Raw genomic sequence first — 17,120 nt, 5'->3', positions numbered from 1 at the left:
ATTCAAAGCCACTTCTTTTTCGGCCGAAGCCACATCCAGGGTCAAATTGGCCACATCTGTGGCCAAATTTACAAATTCCGTTTTAGTTTGTTCAATTCCTTCTTAAAAATACAGGATGTTACAAAAAATATACCAGGACAGATAATTTAAAAAATTCTGGTACCCTTCATTTCCGGGCAATCTCGAATGTAATGGCCCGGTTTTTTGCACTTATAACATGTTCTCGGCTTGCCGCGCCAATAAGGTTTTTTAGACTCGCCCTGCCGTCCACCTCTACCTCCGCGACCACCTCGACCTCCGTTACTATAAACATTAAAGGTGACGCCAGTCACGGGTCCATTAAAAGTGGTACCTGACATTTTCGGAAAAAATGTTCGGAAAATATTGTTGAAAGCAACATTTTCAATCTTCCACTAGAAAACCGAGATAAAATTGATTGGAAATCTCTAGAAAAAAGGATGAGATTAACAGAGGTGCCATGCGTATTTTGTAACAACCCAAAAATACAAGAGCGTGATGTATTGATATCCAGCGGGAAGTACGTATTTTTGTGTCTTCTCCGTGGCGATTACAAAGATGGTCGTCCAGTTAAGATTTCGACCAAAATATCAAGTTTTGAAAATCAAAATGTCACTTTGAGCAAGATGCTTTTTAAAACTAAAGGGGTGATTATTCATAAAGGTGAATCGTTGGCCGAGGGACATTATGTGAACTTTGTGAGAAAAGACAACAGCTGGTACGAGGTCAGTGATGCAATAATCAGAAAAAGGGAGAGATTCGTCAGTAACTTGACTGACGTCACTGTTCTGCTCTTGGAAAGAGTCCAGACACATTAAAGGATCTAACGTGATTGAAGAATCCATATCAAATTTACCCCGGGTAAAGCTTAAAATTTCAATATTCGTACCAGAAAGGAGCATCGTATCTGTCAAAGATATACTAATAGTTTCATATTCCCTTTAAAGTAATTTATGATTGGGTAAAATTGTTAATTCTCGAGCAAGTTAAATTTTACAATCGTTCGAGATAAATTTTGATGTTGCCCAGACTATAATAACCGTGAATGGGAGAGGAAGGAGGATTGTAGGGCCATGCTATTGTTACGAAAAAAGGCGATGATTCTTGAATTAATTTTTAAATTTTCTAGTGAAGGGTTTTGCCCTGCCCCAATGGTATTTTATATAAAAACAAGTTAAAAACGTAGCCCCTGTTGGTAATGCTATGTGATTAAATATAATTCTTTAATAAGCTGGTGTTACTATTGAGACAAACTCATATTATTAGTTAACATTGAACAGATTTTGGGAACTGAGATTTAGACACTCGTACACAAATTTTAAATAAATACTGATTAAAATTAATATATTCGAAGAGTTCTCTAAATATCAGTTTCGCAACTACCATTTTTCTCTTTTAAGCGCGCTATATATATATTTTTTTTTTACATTAAGACGCTCATAGTTTCAAACCGTTCCAAAAAAGTCCACGAGATTTTATAAACAAAATTAATTTAATCTAATATCATACTGTTTTAATTTCAACCCCTGTAGCGAAGATTTTGTGTTTAAATATTATTTATTAATATAACCTTTTCTTTGTATAACTTATCAATAATGTGTACCCGACCCAATCTAATACCACTTACAAAAATTTATTTTAAAGTATTTAATAGCCATATGAACTTATTAATTTGTCCCACTAACTAATATCCTACTATTGTTGGATAATTTGTTTTTATAAAGTTTGAGAATTTTTTCCCCAATTGCGGTTACCAAAATATATATATATATATATTACATTACCCGTGTAAATAAAATAACTAAAACATTTTTTTTTCAATTAATATTCCAGGAAGTTTTGCATATTCTCTATGTGTTTCTCACCAGCTGGAGTAGTCTGAGTGACGGGTGGCATTGATTAAAACCAACAGGGGTAGAATTTGCAAAGCCTTTTGGAATAATTTTTTTTCTTCAAAATTTTATAACCTTTTCATTGTCCCTTTGGTAATCCACGCGCAAAACAATAATTGTCATGTTCTAGCAGCACTGTTTTCAAACTTAAAGCTAAGAGTTGCCTGACAAAATTTATAAAAATTGACCCTCAAAATCTCATATTTAAATGAACATATAATAGCCAGTAAATGTTAAGTTTTCTTTCGCCTCCTCCCCCTCCGCCCCTTTACATAACTAATATAACGAAGAACAAAATTATTTCGACAAAAATGCTACGAGCAGTTCATATGTTCAACTTTGAAACATGCAATTTAAAGACTATTTTCGTACAATTATAAGCGTATTGTATCAACACGTGCCAGCTGCTAAGCTTCAACAGAAAGATAATTCATCATAGCCTTTACCAGTATAATAAAAGGTTAAAACTACACAGCTAAAAAATATGAACATCATCATTATAAAAAACAACACCACAAGACTTCGATAGATAGATCAAGAAATATAAATATTCAACTTCTATGCCGAAATAACAGACACTTTAGACTGGCGTGTGCAAAGAATGAGAGCGACTTTGGATTAAAAACAGCAAAGATATTCAAAGAAATAACCCTCGTATTTGTTGAGTGAGTGTCTATAGAACGTCAAGCTGTACCAAGGCCAAATAATACGTGTCAATTATTTAATTTCCCTGCATAGTTATATAACGGCTTGGCAAGCCTTGCCTTCAAGTTCATCAACACAATAGAAGTTCATAACAGATATGATTTTGCTAAAAAAAAAGTTTTTTGAACAAAAGTTGCTTCAACGTTATTAAAATTTAGAACAGCAATGGTTTGTTAGTAAAATTATGTACTTTACTATGTTGGGAGTTTGGGCGCACTCCTGTAAGCCAAGCTTCTGGGCGACAAAGTTTTGAGGGAATAAGGGACTTGTCAGCATGCCTACCCTACAGGAACTGACTACCCCGTGTCCGCGGGTGGTGAAATACCCCAAATCCCCCTCCTTCACCACCCGATTAAACCTCAAGTACTTCACTCGTAACTCTAAAAAACCCAATTTAAATTTCCATCGAAACGCCTTATGAACGTTATTTTACGGACATTTGCCAAACAAAACAAGCTCGATGGAATTAGTAAAATAAAGCTGCCAATTAATGACGTTAAGCAGTAATGCTATTTGTTCAAAAGTAATAAATATCAAAACAAAATAAAATGGACTGGAGATGTCGCTACCAAACACAAGGCACATCATTAACTCTCTGAACTAAATTGCAGATTCTACATTAACATAACAAAATCCCGCGCGATGGAGCTAGTAAAAAAGTTACCGATTAATGACATTAACCACTAACGCCATCTTAGTTCAATAGTGAAACACAAGGCTCCTCATTAACTGTGAACTAAACTGCAGACTCTACATCAATAAAACAAAACCAAGCGCGATGGAACCAGTAAAAAGAGCTACCAATTAATGACATTAACCACTAACGCCATCTCAGTTCAATAGTATGAAATATAGAAAAAAAGAAAAAATCAACTGGATTGAAGATGTCACTAACGAAATACAAGGCGCTTCATTAACTCTCTGAGCTAAACTGCAGATTCTACACCAACAAATCACTACCCTTTTTAAAAAGCATCTTTAAGTATATTAGCAGTATTTTAACAAACTCTCCCTTCCCTTTTTACCTCTCCGTGTGACGTAGTCCAGGAGAGCTTCTGTAACGGCCGTGTCTGTGTGTCTGTGTGTGTGTCTGTGTGTGTGTCTGTGTGTCTGTCTGTCCGTTGTTACACCCACGTGACCGCGTTCGCAGTTTGCGTATCGGAGCAAACGTGTTCGCCATTTCCGAACTGCTTTCACAGTCACGGAAATGGCTCCTCTACTTGAGTTCTCACACCACCATCTTCTGGTCTTTGTCCATCCCACACGGACACCAGTCTGTTCTTACTGGCTTCTAATCACCACCATCTTCTGTTCTTTGTCAACCCCAAATTGACACCAGTCTGCACTTACACTGGCTTCTAACACCACCATCCACTGGTCTTCCGTCTATTCCACATAGACACCAATCTGTATCATTGGCTTCTACTCCATTATCATCGTTTGGTTTTAGGATATACGGGGCGATCAGCTAGGGTTACGAGAAACGTCTAGCCTCCCTAAGGTGGGATCGCCACCAAAGGTTTTCGCAATTGCGCTTTTTCCTTACTATTATAATGGAAACGAATCGTATATATACCCCAAATTTGAAAAAAGCGGGCAAGAGGGGTACCCTTCACTTTAAACGTCAATATTAGCAAAGTTTGAGAAGATAATAGGTATAACTTTATTTTAAACGATTTAACTATTATTAATGTTAATTATTGAAGATTAAAATAATTAAAAATAATTATATTTATTTAATTTAAATATTAAAGATAAACCTCTCGTGCAAAGAGAGATATTATCGTTGCCTCCTATATCTACCAAGGCCCGTGCATGCGATATATTTCCTTCATTGCCTCCTATATCTATCAAGGCCCGTGCATTGTGATATATTTCATTCATTGCCTCCTATATCTATCAAAGCCCGTGCATTGCGATATATTTTTCAAAACAACAACAAAAATGGGAAACCCCAACTCAAAAACATAATAACGTTTTCATTGGATACTTAAGTTTATGTAATCTTCTTGACACGGAGAGGTAATATTTTGGTTTTCCCAACCACATACCATGAGTTCGCTTGTGCGCCATTCGAAGCCTTGAAGGCTGTATACACTGTTAGAAAAAGGCGTTCACAATCCGTTCAAAATAGATAGTCGCGTTCTAGATTGAACAAAACTCAAAATTTGTTCAGTGCACTGAATGGTTTGTTCAATGACTATGAGTTTGTTCAATTTAGAACCAAAACCTGAAAATGGCGTCAAAGACTATAATCGTGCTAATTGTTCGTTCAATATAGAACCAAAACAATGAATGACGTCAAGGACTAGAATCGTTCTAACTTATTCGTTCAATATAGAACTAAAACAATAAATGACGTCATGGACTAGAATCGTTCAAAGAGTGTCGTTCGATTTCGATATCAAAATTTCGCTTTAAACTAGTGTTGTTGAACATGAAACGGTATTGTTTTTTGTTCTGTGAACAAAGATTCCATCGAAGATTATTCGTTTGTTCATAAGTGAGATGAGACTAGAAGTGAAGGGCTCTAGCATTGATAGTAGATCCTGGGGAGTCTACCCATTCAACAGAATACCATTGGAACGAATCCCACTCGTCCGAAAATTTCTAGCCAGTATTTTAAAATCTAGCCCAATGGCGGTTTTCTATTAAATGGGAATATTTTCCCATTCAATCGAATCCTATTGGAACGAATTCCCTTCAACCGAAAGTTCCAAGCTAGTATACTAGTTTATTTGATTTCGAAGTGGTTTGCGTCCCACCGTGGTCTAGTGGTAAAGCGTCGGATCGTCACGCAGAAAATCTTCGTTCGAATCTCCATCAGGAAGGTGAGTTTACTAAAATCGAATGGTAAGTATAATTCTGAATAATCGATAATAATCGAATTTAATATCCTTGCAGGTGCTGAATTTAGAAGGCGAATTTAAAATTCAGCACTATTAAGGATTTCACAACGAGAAATATAGTATTGTTAGGTTGAGTTACATATTGGATGTTTTAGCTGGGGTATTTTATTTTGGTTTTTTAGGTTAGGTTTGGTTATGTTAGGTTTGGTTATGTTAGGTTTGGTTATGTTAGGTTTGGTTAAGTTAGGTTAGTAACATTTTATAAATCATTTAACAATGTTACGCCTTTTCCAAAATATTGATGTTTAGCTTCATTGACTTCTTAAATAATATGCCTTTTCCAAAACATTACTGTTATGCTAGGTTAGGTTAGTAATATTTTATAAATCATTTAACAATGTTACGCCCTTTCCAAAATATTGATGTTTAGCTTCTTTGACTTCTCAAATAATACGCTTTTTCCAAATCATTACTGTTATGTTAGGATAGTTTAGTAATATTTTATCAATCATTTAAAAATGCTACGCCTTTTCCAAAATATTGATGTTTAGCTTCATTGAATTCTCAAATAATACCCCTTTTCCAAATCATTACTGTTCCCGAAATAAATAACACTGGGGAAATTATATATCTAAGGCTTTTAATAAACAAGGTTAACTAACGTATTTACATAATAAATTAAATTAAATTAAAGGCGAGGGTGAGAAGGGTACATGAACCATCCGTCATGATACCGAAAACTAGACTGACTAAAGTGCGTTGAGATTTTAGAATGCTGACTCAAGAATAGGCTAAAGTTACTAGGGCGCCACTAGTGGTGAATTTAAACATTAGGGCAAAGTTCATAATCTCACAGTCGCCCTCTTTGACATAATGCAAAATTCTATAGTTTGATTAATAAATACTTTCAACAATTACTCATTAGCTATTCAATATTTAACATCTTAATTCCGTTAACAAAATTCATTTTCCCTAACAATTTAGTAAAAATATCAGCTAGGTTCTTTTCGGTTTCTACAAACTTTAACTTAAACAATGTCTTGGAAACTCCGGTCGAGTTCTATGAACCATTGTCTACCGCTTTGAGGAAGTCCATATAATGCCTTTTGGAGCCGCAGACAATAGTCGGATGTATTCGCAACGTGAAATCCTGGTATTTGCTTCATGTATATGTTGTGGTCGAGATTTCCATACAAATAGGCATTTTTCACGTCTAAATGCTTATGGGTCCAGCCAAAACTAACGACGAATAGTACGATAAACAGGCGGATTAACCCAAAGTTAATCACCGGAGAAAAGGTGGTGTCGTAATCTTCACCTTCCTTCTGATTGAATCCCTGGGCCACCAGTCTAGCCCTATACCGAGATATTTTCCCTTCGCTATCGCGCTTCAACGTATAGATCCAGCGACATCCAATAATCTTTCCCGTCTCTGGTTTTTCCACAAGTCCTGTGACTTCGCGCTCTTTTAGCGTATCTACTTCTTCTTGCATGGCCTGTTGCCACTTTTCGACTTGTTCAGACTTCATCGCTTCCTGGTATGTAGTTGGTATGATTATATCGGTACAGTATGCGGCAAACGCTTCAGGAACATCGTCGTTCTCTTTACTTCCGGTTTTGCTACCTTGAAGGAAACTCTTGACTGCTTTCTTAGCAGCTTGTCGTGAAAATGCGAAGGGTGCCAGATCGTGTGTGAGCCCTTTTTGTTCCATATATCGCCTTACTTCCGGCTTGGAACGAAATTTAACGCCATCTGGACTGTAGTAAGAAGTGTCAGCACCCCCTTTTGTTGCTCCAGATTGCCATATTGACACTTTCCTCGTCCAGCCTTCTGGTAAGTCTTTTTCTGTCTTCGGCATCACCACTTCATCAGCTGGTAAAACCGGCTCTTCGTCAGCTTGTAAAACCGGCTCTTCGTCAGCTTGTAAAACCGGCTCTTCGTCAGCTTGTAAAACCGGCTCTTCGTCAGCTTGTAAAATCGGCTCTTCGTCAGCTTTCGCATCTTCAAACGATTCATTATCATCTTCTAGATGGTCAACGTGTTGTCCAATTATATCGTTAGGCTTATCTATCACCGGTTCTTCCCATATCCAGTAAGATAGTCCATTATCTGTGGCAGATGCTCCAGGATCAATATGTTGAAGTCCAATTTTCTCTTCGTCAATTTGTAGATGTTTCGTTTCTATTATCGTATCCTCTGTTGGATACCATACCCTATATCCCGCAGTATTAATAGCGTATCCGACTACGATACCAAACTTGGCTCTCGATTGTAACTTATCTTGTCTACGTTGACTTGGAATATGGACATATGCAATACTTCCAATTCGTCTGAAATGGTTGGCACTCGGTTTTGACCCCATCCAGACTTCTAATGGTACCCGGTTATCAAGTTTCACATGTCGTTAGTGGTTCTTGATATATGCTGCAGTACGCACCAGTTCACCCCAGAGCTTATTTGGTAATCTGGCTTCTTCTTTGATTGCTCGCATTATATTGCGTAATGTTCGATTTATCCTTTCGGCCACTCCATTCATCTGTGGTGAATAGGTATTAGTTTTTTCGTGTGTTATTCCTTCTTTGTTACAGAATTCCACAAATTGTCGAGAGCAAAATTCCATCCCGTTGTCGGTACGAAGCGCCTTCAGTTTCTTGCCGGTTTGTGTTTCGACGAAAGATTTATATTTGAGAAAACATCCAAATGCCTCGCTTTTCGTCGCCATGAGGTATACGGTAAGATAACGGCTCTTGTCATCGACAAACGTTATAAAATACTTCGCTCCACTGATTGAGCCATCCGGACCAGGTCCCCATACGTCGCCATGAACCAAGTCTAGTAAATCTTTGCTTTTAATCTCGTCAATTCGCCTGTGAGGTTGTTTTGTGGATTTAGCCAGATGACAAGTAGAACAACTTGGTAGAGATCCATTCAGAGTTTGCAAGCCCTTCAGCATGCCCTTGCAAGCCATGTGTTTCAAATCTTGTTCATTTATGTGCCCAAAACGTTGATGCCAACGCTGTAGTACTTGTATATCTTTTCCGTCAGACACATACGCCGTTGCGACATCGTCCGAATCCTTTTCCGGTGGTCCATGTATTAAAACGGTGGCATTGACTGTGTAAAAATTATCTTCTGACAGTGGTGCGACGAACGCTATCCTTCCATCGGGGAAATATGCAGTATATGTTAATGCCTCCCTGTGCCCACTTTATCCAGCTTGATCAATTAGACGTTCAGATATCAAATTACGTCCCATCTTGGAAGCGTAAATGACATCCTGCAACTTGAATCTATGTTTGACTCCGTCATTGATCTGGATCCATATGTCACCTCTTCCTTCCACCGGGGAACATCCTTCCCCAATTCTTGCCTGTCCTTGATAGGGAGTAAACGAGTAAAACCAGTCCTTTTGATTACAAAAATGTTTCGTAGCGCCAGAATCTACGATCCATTCCCTGGTGTCAACAGTACTACAGAGCGCTGTAGCAAGAAATGCCCCTTCCACTGGTTTCGTTTTCTCGTCCCTTGATTTCTGTTCTTGTCGCTTGGGTCGACGACAATTGGCTGCTTGATGACCTCTGAGGTTACAATTGTAACACCTTCCATTGAACTTCGTTGACTTGCCACCGGCTTTAGGCTTCACTCGTCTCCCATTCGCGTCTGGATGTTGAGCGGTAAAAGCCTTGTGCGTGAGGTCTTGATCTGTATCACGTTGACATAGTCTTCCATGTTCAGCAAGTAACTTGTCTGCCACTGCTTCAGGTTTAAAATCTTTGTCATCGAATTGATATATCTGCGCTGTTAGCGAATCATAAGATGAGGGCAACGTTCCAATCATTTTATACGTGATATGTTTATCGTCGATCTTCTCCCCGGCTTCTGCCAACTCGTCAGTCATGACAAATATTCTATCCAGAAATTCAGGTATGTCTTCACCCTCTTGATAAACGATAGCATGGAATTTGGCTAACAAGTGTCCTATTCTTGCTCGTGATTTAGGCTCATACGTGTCACAAATATCCGTCCATAACTTGTGTGGAACCCGTGTCCTCATAAACTTCGTTCGAATAGTAGAACTAATCCCCAAGGCTATTGTAGAGAATGCGTCTGATTCCCGTAATTGAAACTTGAGTTTAGCTTCTGCGGTGTCCGTTTCCGCTGGGGCCTTTTCTATTCCGGATACTATTTCCCATAAGCCTTTCTGCCTCAGTATTAATTCCATTTCCAGTTTCCATGATCGATAGTTAGTTGAAGTTAATTGAATTGTTTGACTCACTGCCATAACCCGCCCGTTATAGGACGCCATCCTTCGTCGTGGGCCAAGGCCCAATGATGCGGTGTGCCAGTGTTACGCAGTTACGGTAAACTTCAGATGTTAAGCCTTAGCTGTGGATTCCGTCAACCACGCTCTGCTACCATGTTCCCGAAATAAATAACACTGGGGAAATTATATAACTAAGGCTTTTAATAAACAAGGTTAACTAACGTATTTACATAATAAATTAAATTAAATTAAAGGCGAGGGTGAGAAGGGTACATGAACCATCCGTCATGATACCCGAAAACTAGACTGACTAAAGTGCGTTGAGATTTTAGAATGCTGACTCAAGAATAGGCTAAAGTTACTAGGGCGCCACTAGTGGTGAATTTAAACATTAGGGCAAAGTTCATAATCTCACAATTACTGTAATGTTAGGATAGGTTAGTAAACTTTTATAAATCATTTAACAATGTTACGCCTTTTCCAAAATATTGTTGTTTAGCTTCATTGACTTCTCAAATTATACCCCGTTTCCAAAATATTACTGTTATGTTAGGTTAGGTTAGTAATATTTTATAAATCATTTAACAATGTTACGCCTTTTCCAAAATATTGATGTTTAGTTTCATTGACTTCTCCAATAATATCCCTTTTCCAAAACATTACTGTTATGGTAGGTTAGGTTTGGTTAAGTTAGGTTAGTAATATTCTATAAATCATTTAACAATGTTACGCCTTTTCCAAAATATTGTTGTTTAGGTTCATTGACTTCTCAAATAATATGACTTTTCCAAAACAGTACTGTTATGTTAGGTTTGGTTTGGTTAGGAGGACGTATCCTCGCCTTTGGAGCGGTTATACACTTCAAGTAAGTGTATCCCTTATGGAATGAAAAAATAAATAAATAAAACCATCAAATTCTACTCTATTTGAGTCTTTTTGGGTATGCAATGTTGGGTTAATTAGAATATGAGACCTGGAAATTGGGTGCAATGGGGGGTAACTTTAATTAGTACCCAAAAAGTTATAAGTGTAATATGACCTTTAATTTTTCATATATTTACGTACAAAATATAAAAACATTAATTGGCTAAAACATTTTTATAAGAAGATAACTATAGAGGCTTTTTAGACCAAATTTCTGCAATAATTTACCGCCAAATTTGGCTACATTTCGGTCGAATGGGATTCTGTCGAATGAGTATCGGTCTAATGGATTTCGGTCGAATGGGCCAGGAGCGATCCTGGCACTAGTGAACAAATTTGAGGATTTTATGCCGCCTCCATCACGAGAGAAAAAAATTGGTCGAGTTCCAAAAACATTTCCTACCCCCTTCCCCTTAACCTAAAGCCGCGGAACACGAACGCGGGTGCTGCAATCTAGTTCGGCCGTCTACCGCCACGAGCGTCTCACGTTTTGGAGGGAAAATTCAGAAACCGCTACCAGAGGGCCAACCGTTGGTGTGTTATCAAGAATATTCACTTTCGCCGAGTGAAGAATTTGGTTAGCTCAGTACTTCTGGTCTCATTTCAATTCTGGTTTGTTTAATTTGGAACCAAGTAACCAAGACAGGAAAGTGACATCACAGAGCATATATGACCAAAAAAATAATTTGAAATTTTACATTGACGTTATGTTTAAAAGCGTCGTTTAGGGGTCCTATGGTGTGTTCAAATACCTTATTTCGTTCAATTTTTAGTCATTTAGGTAAGAATAATGACGTCATGTACGCCCCAAAGGCAAGATTACTTTTTCCATGTGTAAAACCCACATTTCCTTTATACTTACTCTTATACGCGTGTTAGCAGAAGTGAGATGAGACCAGAAGCACTGAGCTAACCAAATTCTTCACTCGGCGAAAGTGAATATTCTTGATAACACACGAACGGTTGGCCCTCTGGTAGCGGTTTCTCAATTTTCCCTCCAAAACGTGAGACTCTCGTGGCGGTAGACGGCCGAACTAGATTCCAGCACCCGCGTTCGTGTTCCGCGGCCTTAGGTTGAGGGGAAGGGGGTAGGAAATGTTTTTGGAACTCGACCAATTTTTTTCTCTCTAGTTTTAGCGCGTGGGAAGCGGCATAAAATCCTCAAATTTGTTCAATAGTGCCAGGATCTACTATCAATGCTAGAGCCCTTCACTTCTAGTCTCATCTCACTTCTGGTGTTAGTAAGTATCAAAATCATTACACGTCGTTTAGTTTATTTAAAAGTTGGGAAACCAAAATAAACCTCTCCGAGTCGAGACGCAATAAAGAAGCTTTTCTTAAATAATAAAATAAATATAATTGACTTTAATTATTTTAATCGTCATTAATTTACCTTATTTCAAGTTAAACCGTTTTAAGAAACATTATTTCTAAAACTATTTTTAACATAGCTATTGTTGACGTTTGAATTCAAGCCTATGCCTCCAACAATGTTTGCAAATTTAGGATATATAAGGCGATTGATTCACTGCTAATGTCCAGGAAACCAGCAATAGCGTTAACCTTTGGTGGAAGCCTTGGTATTGGGAGGCTAGACGTTTCTCGTTGCCCTAGACAAACGCCGTGTACTTCTTAATCATAACGGTTGGAGTAGAAGCCAAAAATTCCTTTCTACGTAACCGTTTGCTCCTATTTGCCAACTGCGAACGCGGTGACAGACACACACACATCCAGTATAATACCTCTCCGTGACGTCATCGTCAATCGATGAGGTAAAATATGTCAGGTTTCTAATTCAAAAGGCGTAATCTGACATGCGAGCCCTAAAACTGAACTACTCTTAACTTATAAACCTTACGTCCGAGAAGACCTCTAATCAGTAGGCTAATGTATTTTCATACGTTAATCTTACTTGACCTATTATTTCATTTTTTACATGTCTAATTATCTAATTTGTTTTAAACACGAGATTTTTCAAAAACGAAACCCTGAAAGTCATCGAACAAACACGAATTCTTTTATGAACGAATAACCGCGCGCCATAGGACAGGTGTTGGTTTTTTGTTAATCAAACACGAGCTCTTTATTGAACAACTTAGCGTGCGGCGTGAACGATATGAAGTAATTGATCGTCTTCCACAGACAGTGCTATAGCAGCTTGGGCTTGCTTGTCTCTCTTATCCCAGTCAGCAGGAGGTTCAGACGTAGGTTTCGGTTTCTCTACGACTTCCCATAGATTGTCTCTGGTCAGTACCATCTTGATTTTGAATTTCCATAGTTCATAGTTAGTATTGTTCAACTTCGCGACAAGAGATTTCAAGTCGCTAGAAGCCATCTTGTACGTATTAACCGAAGACTAAGTCTTATCCTATAATATTACTATACTAACTGGTACCCGACTTTCCTTAACATAAGTATTTATACGTGGCTTAGCCCATAACTTGATAGATTTTCATAGCCTTACAGCAAACTTATATTAAAGAGATAATCCATAAGGAAGAGAGAGACCAAATAAAATAACGAACTGTTTATCCAACGAGTGAGAGAGTAAAGTGATACTAATGATAACATAACTATTTATAGCAGTTCTTAAAAAAACCGTATTAAGATATTAACCGGTTAAAAAACAACATCGCCTTTCTTAAATTACAGAGTTAATATGTTCCGAGTAGATAGGAGTCGATTTCTCCAACAAATCTAATCTCAATGTTATCTAATTTTTAACCAAAACCATTGTAGCTAATTTTTAATATTAACGTAATAGGCCAAAAGTAGGGATGCAACGATTCGTAATTTTTCGGAATCGGCCGATTCAATGCATCGGTCTCTAAAAAATCGGCTTCGGCCGATTAATCGGCCGAAGCCTCAAGGTTATGCGTTTTAGGCATTAGTATAGGACTGCTACTTGTCAAAAATGTCTAAGGACAATAATCTATCTGGTTTGGTTTCCGAGATACTAGTTCATTTAGTTCAACACACATTTTGTCCATTCTTTCTGCTACAACTTGTTTTTGATTAGTTCTTTCTTTGCATTCCGGATAGGAAAAAACAATTTTAGGCGTGAGATTTAAGTTTCATTTCCTGAAAAAACCCCTTTCCTTTCTCATCCTTTAAAAACAAGAAGTAGCATTCAAGACTTCAAGTATTATTACTTTAAGTAAACAAGGGACTGCAGGAATACACGCTAGAGACAATGACACCAAACACATTAGAGGGATAGCTGACAATAATAAAATCCAGACTGTGATAGAGCGACATTGTTTGTGGAACGGGTGGGAACAAAGAGAAATATACCAAGAGGAGCAAAAAGTCTAGCCTTCCACAGGGCTTTTGAAAAGCCCGGCCACGGTTTTGGAGTAACTTGATCCGGTTTTTGTTTAGTGGCTAAGCCGCGACGTCTTTTATTGGTTAAATTATGTCGGCTGCTTATTTTTGGTGGTGGCAAAGGGTTGATCTCTGGTTTGACCGTTGACGTACAAAAGGTAATTTTTAAGTAGACGACACGGTCACGTGAACAACCGGAACTTGTTTCTCAAAATCAGTCCCGGTCACTATTTACAAAGTTACCACTCCTCTTGGTATATTCTCTTTGGTGGGAAGTAGCAGTGCGCACAAATCGAAAGGAGAGTCAAAGATGAAGGGGAAGGCAAACCATAACGGCCGGCCACCATGGCTCTCCCGCGCACCTACCTCGGCGCACAGCCAAGGAGTAAGATGTCACGTGATCCGTTGAGAAGGAAATTCAAAAAGGGTAAACCCGAAAATACGGTTAGAGGCTCACACTAGACTAGAGAGATCAGCATTCAGCGTTGTTACCGTAGCTTTGTAATAACGTAAACAAACTTCACTGATTTTTTTCTCTCGGTTGCGCCGATTGCGCATGTGCGCCACGCTCTTAGAGAGCGACTGGTACTGGTAACATTTTTGAAAGGGGGCTGACGGAGAATTTGGTTAAATTACGTTATTTGTTAATTGGCAAACTTGTTAGTTCCTTTATACTAGCTCAAAAGCTTAGATCTAACCAAAAAGAGTCGGCCGAAAAAAATCGGCCGATTACCTTAGAAAAATCGGCCGATTCGATTATTCGGCCAAGTGGCCGATTCTGGCCGAAGCCGATTCATGGCCGATGCATCGCTGCATCCCTAGCCAAAAGTAGACCAATTTAATTTTTATCGTAACTATAAAAGTGAATAACTTTTTATCAGTCTCGTCAGTCGATGTTGGTGTTCAGGTGGCAAAGCTTGCGCCTATTTTTGATTTAAATAAATGTTTAAGTTTTAATCTACTAGTTCATTTCGTGAATCTCGAGTCTGCACACGAACTAGGGTTGTAATAAATTTTGGTCTTCGTACTCTAGCTAGCATGTCCTCTATATTAGGCAAGGGAATGGGGTCCTTAATGGTAACACTGTCTAGTTTTTTATCATCAATACAAAACCGATAGGGCTTTCCCCGTTTTGTTTGATCAACTAAAACTACGGGCGTAGCCGAAGGAGATACGGAGGGTCTAATGATCCCGTCATCTAACATTTCCCTAACATGTTGTTCAATTATCTTCTTCTTCTGATCATTAACACGATAAGGCTGAGATTTTATGGGCGGACTATTACCCGTATGAATCTCGTGGAAGACTAGTCCCGTTCTTCCTACTTTATCCGAAAATAACTAAGGGAATTTTAATAAAAGGGATTTTAATTGATGACGTTGTTCATCAGAAATAGGGGCTGCGGAAACTGCTTCCCTAATACTATCTACAATCTCCTTATCTATAGGATCCTTCTCAGATGGAATTGAAAAAGGGATCTTTAAGTTACCCACTAAACATTGAGAAGATTCGAAACCTAATTTGACCCTATTCTCCTCAAAGAAATATTGTCCCAATATAAAATCACTAGTGAGGGAAGGAACTATATAGAATTGAAATTTAAATTGTTTTTCAATTTCTTTGGACTTAAGTGAGAACTCTAGTTCTTGAGAACCTTTAGTAAAAGTATAACGTCCATCGCCCCATACTATACAATCTAACTGGTCATCTATCCAATATATATTTGGTTCCTTCTTCTAAAACTAAAGTCTGCGGTTTGAATGCCTGGATTACTAATTCTTGTCATCGAAATTGCAATAAACTCATCAGTAAACCGTCGTCCAAAACGTATTCTAGGAAATCGCTCACAGATTCGACGATGTTGTTGTCAAACTGTACCTGTATTTCCCATCCATCAAGATTAAAATTGGGGAAGGACACTACCCCCGCTAGAAATTACGTTTACACCTGGTGGTGCAACTAGCGGAGATGGGGGTGGAGGAGTAGGGGATAGAGCCCCACCCCGTACCTGTCCTTCCCCTAGATCCATAGACTCATTTTGAGATGGAGCAATAGGACGGGTAGAATAGCTAAAAAAAATCATCGTCGTTTAGAAAAGCCTCCTCCAGAGGCGATAAAAATGAGTGAGGAGGAGGGCTATTGATAGCCATAGACTGAGGGGTAGAATAGTCTGGCAAAAACGTGTCATTGGCGTTTAAAAATGCTATTTCTAACGAGCCTGGAAAGTCGACTAAAAAGCTATCATCCTCATTGAGGAACGCAAAATGTACATTTGAGTCGGACGTTTCAAATGTCTCGTTTAGTGTCAGTAAAATGTCATGTAAACGACTGATTTCGTTGTGGTGGATTATTCAATTCCCCTTGTATTTCTATTGGATTTTCGAAATTTTAAATGATCGATTTCTTGTCTATCAAATGTAATGTAAATGATCAAAATGGTTTTGATTGATTTTTACTTTTAACACGAAATGTATTGAGAAAAGCTAAATAACACCCCACACTATCACACTGAAAAGGTTTTGTCAAGACTGTAGTAGGTATAATAGCATTACAAAAATCAAATTAAGACAAAAATTATATTTTTTTAAGAGTTACATGTCAAGTTTTTTTGACCAATACTGGTTTTAAAACTTTGCCAATTTTTATAATTCGGTGTTTAAAACGTAATAAATTGACCTGATTGAAGTTTATTCGGTTTTCGTAAGGTATGAAATATATTACCACAATAGGATCGAATCTAACTTTCATTGCGCAAAAGTTCTTGAATAAACATTTCAAGTATAGCTTTCTCGAGATTCACGCGTTTAATTCATAACACAATATCGTCATTCGGAGTAAGTTTTGTTGGCATGGGTTGAGTTGGCGGAATGACTTTTTCTTTCACCCACTCCTCTTGAGGGACACATCTGTACTTTCTGGTTGGTGGTATGTCATTAGTCCATGGGTTTTGGATGAAAATCGGAATGTTATTAGTTGGTAATCCTTGAAGGAGAGGACAGTGCCTTGAATTTTTGATGCACTGCGTAAACATAGAGATAAGTCACAAAAATGACATCCGAAACTTAGTTAATTTGAATGTTCGTAAGAATGAAATTCGCCAAAGAAATGACTCAACATTGTAACGTAAATTGACCTCAATTACG

At 38.1% G+C, this 17,120-nt stretch overlaps 1 protein-coding gene across 1 annotated transcript; it reads right to left on the bottom strand.

Moving 5' to 3' along the window:
* Nucleotides 1-6,492: 6,492 nt before the first annotated feature.
* LOC149662803 (uncharacterized) lies at nt 6,493-7,827 on the bottom strand. Its single transcript, XM_089842323.1, has one exon. It carries the CDS (start codon nt 7,825-7,827, stop codon nt 6,493-6,495), a length of 1,335 nt encoding a protein of 444 aa, XP_089698449.1.
* Between the last annotated feature and the right edge of the window lie 9,293 nt (nt 7,828-17,120).

The sequence above is a fragment of the Phalangium opilio genome, unplaced genomic scaffold (genome assembly GCF_054372755.1).
Source record: "Phalangium opilio isolate 3A_F unplaced genomic scaffold, DU_Popi_V2 ptg000063l_1, whole genome shotgun sequence".
Lineage (NCBI taxonomy): Eukaryota > Metazoa > Arthropoda > Arachnida > Opiliones > Phalangiidae > Phalangium > Phalangium opilio.
This window is presented reverse-complemented; position numbering and strand designations above follow the sequence as displayed.

Excerpts from the sequence above, each read along its gene's own strand:
- LOC149662803 (XM_089842323.1), bottom strand. The coding sequence starts at position 7,827 with ATGGGGTCAAAACCGAGTGCCAACCATTTCAGACGAATTGGAAGTATT.